The sequence below is a fragment of the Grammomys surdaster genome, unplaced genomic scaffold (assembly GCF_004785775.1).
Source record: "Grammomys surdaster isolate TR1022 unplaced genomic scaffold, NIH_TR_1.0 310067, whole genome shotgun sequence".
In the NCBI taxonomy this organism is placed as follows: domain Eukaryota; kingdom Metazoa; phylum Chordata; class Mammalia; order Rodentia; family Muridae; genus Grammomys; species Grammomys surdaster.
Window position 1 is genome coordinate 1 of NW_021626073.1, and position 1632 is coordinate 1632.

General features: G+C 45.0%; 1 protein-coding gene across 1 annotated transcript; it reads left to right on the forward strand.

The window, feature by feature from the left end:
• The first annotated feature begins 318 nt into the window (after positions 1-318).
• On the forward strand, positions 319-1369 carry LOC114616225 (KH homology domain-containing protein 1A-like). Its single transcript, XM_028761737.1, has 3 exons — positions 319-403; positions 546-728; positions 1188-1369. The coding sequence occupies exons 1-3, from the start codon at positions 319-321 to the stop codon at positions 1367-1369; spliced, it is 450 nt and encodes a 149-aa protein (XP_028617570.1).
• Positions 1370-1632: the final 263 nt, after the last annotated feature.

Genomic DNA, 1632 nt, shown 5'->3' on the forward strand with positions numbered 1-1632 from the left:
GACTTCACTAGTCCATGGTCTGTATCTACTCCAGAATTTTTGATATTATTAAGAAGAAAAATTTAGATCTTAGGACATTCAAGTGAAGACTAAACATAGTATCCAATAGTAATCACAGGAAGTATTTAAATGAGTTTTGAAGGGAGAAGGTAGAGACATTAGGACCTCCTCCCTAAGGTGGGTCAAGGCTGGGCTCTGGGGAGTGAGTATATAGCTCAAGGACTGGAACTGCCCTTGCACAGAACAACCAGCTTCCTGGAATCTCTCTGTGCTAAAGCAAGTAGGAGCCTACAGGAGACAGGAATGAGTGACCCACACATGATTCCATGGTGGAATGTGCCTGACTACTTCCACCACCCACTAATTTTTTACATGGAAGAGGACCAGGAAGACGACATATTTGGTAAGTGGCCATCACCTTCACCTTAATTTCCTTCTATCACCAGTCTGCCTTAGGCTTCAACCTTCAAGGCCACCTGTTTACCCACCCCACCCCCAACCAAGTGCTGGTGTGTCACATGTGCTATTACCTCTTCTGTGAACAGGCCCTGAGGACGAATACCTTCGCACCCTGGAGGTCAACAGCCACACTCTCATTCAGCTGGAGAGATGGTTCACAACCTCAGGCCAAACCCGAGTCACTGTGGTGGGACCATTTAAGGCAAGGCTGTGGCTGATGGACATGATCAGCAAAGCTGGGAGTAAGAACACTTCTGATCAGACTAAAGGTAGGCATCGCATCGTTGACAGGATTACAGTGAAGGCCTTGGTGCCTGTTTGTTTTAGGATTTATTTTATTTATGAGTCCTCTATCTGCATGTACAGCTGCCCGCCAGAAGAGGGCATCTGATCCATGAGCCACAAAGTGGTTGTTGGGAATTGAAGTCCGGACTTCTGCAAGAACATCCAGTGCTTTTAAGTACTGAGCCATCTCTCCATCCACCTTGAATACTCTTTAGGAACAGCTGTATAGTACTATACATCCTGAAAGGCTTCTTAGTTAACTAGTAACCTAGATGTTACCCAGAGTGCAATAAAGACCAGAAAGCATAAAGTTATACAGGTTTATGGGATGAAGCCAGTGAGGTGGTGGGAAGGTATGGATTAAGTGGGGGACCTGGGTGGGTTGATTTCATCCCCTGCAATGTCCTCTAGAAAGTCTTGTTCCTCTTACATTCCCTTCTCAGGCAAGGTGATGCTACAGCTGATCCGGAGTCATCCTCTGACACAGCAAGACCTGGAGTTTCGTTCAGAAGCAGGGAGCAGTCTTTGGTTTATCAGAATGAGTTCTGTGGAAGTTCCTCAATACTTGAGGTTTCCTTTGACAGTTGCTTGGTTGTCTTGGGATTTTGTTCGAATTCTTTATTGAGAACTTCACAGATCTCCTTTGGTAACTGGTTTGGGAAAACTGCAGTTTGGGAAAGCAGCCAGTAGGGGAGTTGGAGGAGGTTTCTTCATCAGCCTTTGAAAAAAACATGTGAAAGATGGTTAAGGAAGTTTGAATTGGTCGACCATACTGGCACTCAAGCAGTCAGTGTAAGGTGTAAGATTACACACTTCTAGGTGTAAGATTCTGGCAAAGAGATCTAATAAAATACACTGCTATGACATGCAATGCCTTTGATGTTGGTC

Coding starts and splice junctions, on each gene's coding strand:
- LOC114616225 (XM_028761737.1), top strand. CDS start 319: ATGATTCCATGGTGGAATGTGCCTGACTACTTCCACCACCCACTAATT. Junction 404..545: donor CCAGGAAGACGACATATTTG/GTAAGTGGCCAT, acceptor TTCTGTGAACAG/GCCCTGAGGACGAATACCTT. Junction 729..1,187: donor CACTTCTGATCAGACTAAAG/GTAGGCATCGCA, acceptor TTCCCTTCTCAG/GCAAGGTGATGCTACAGCTG.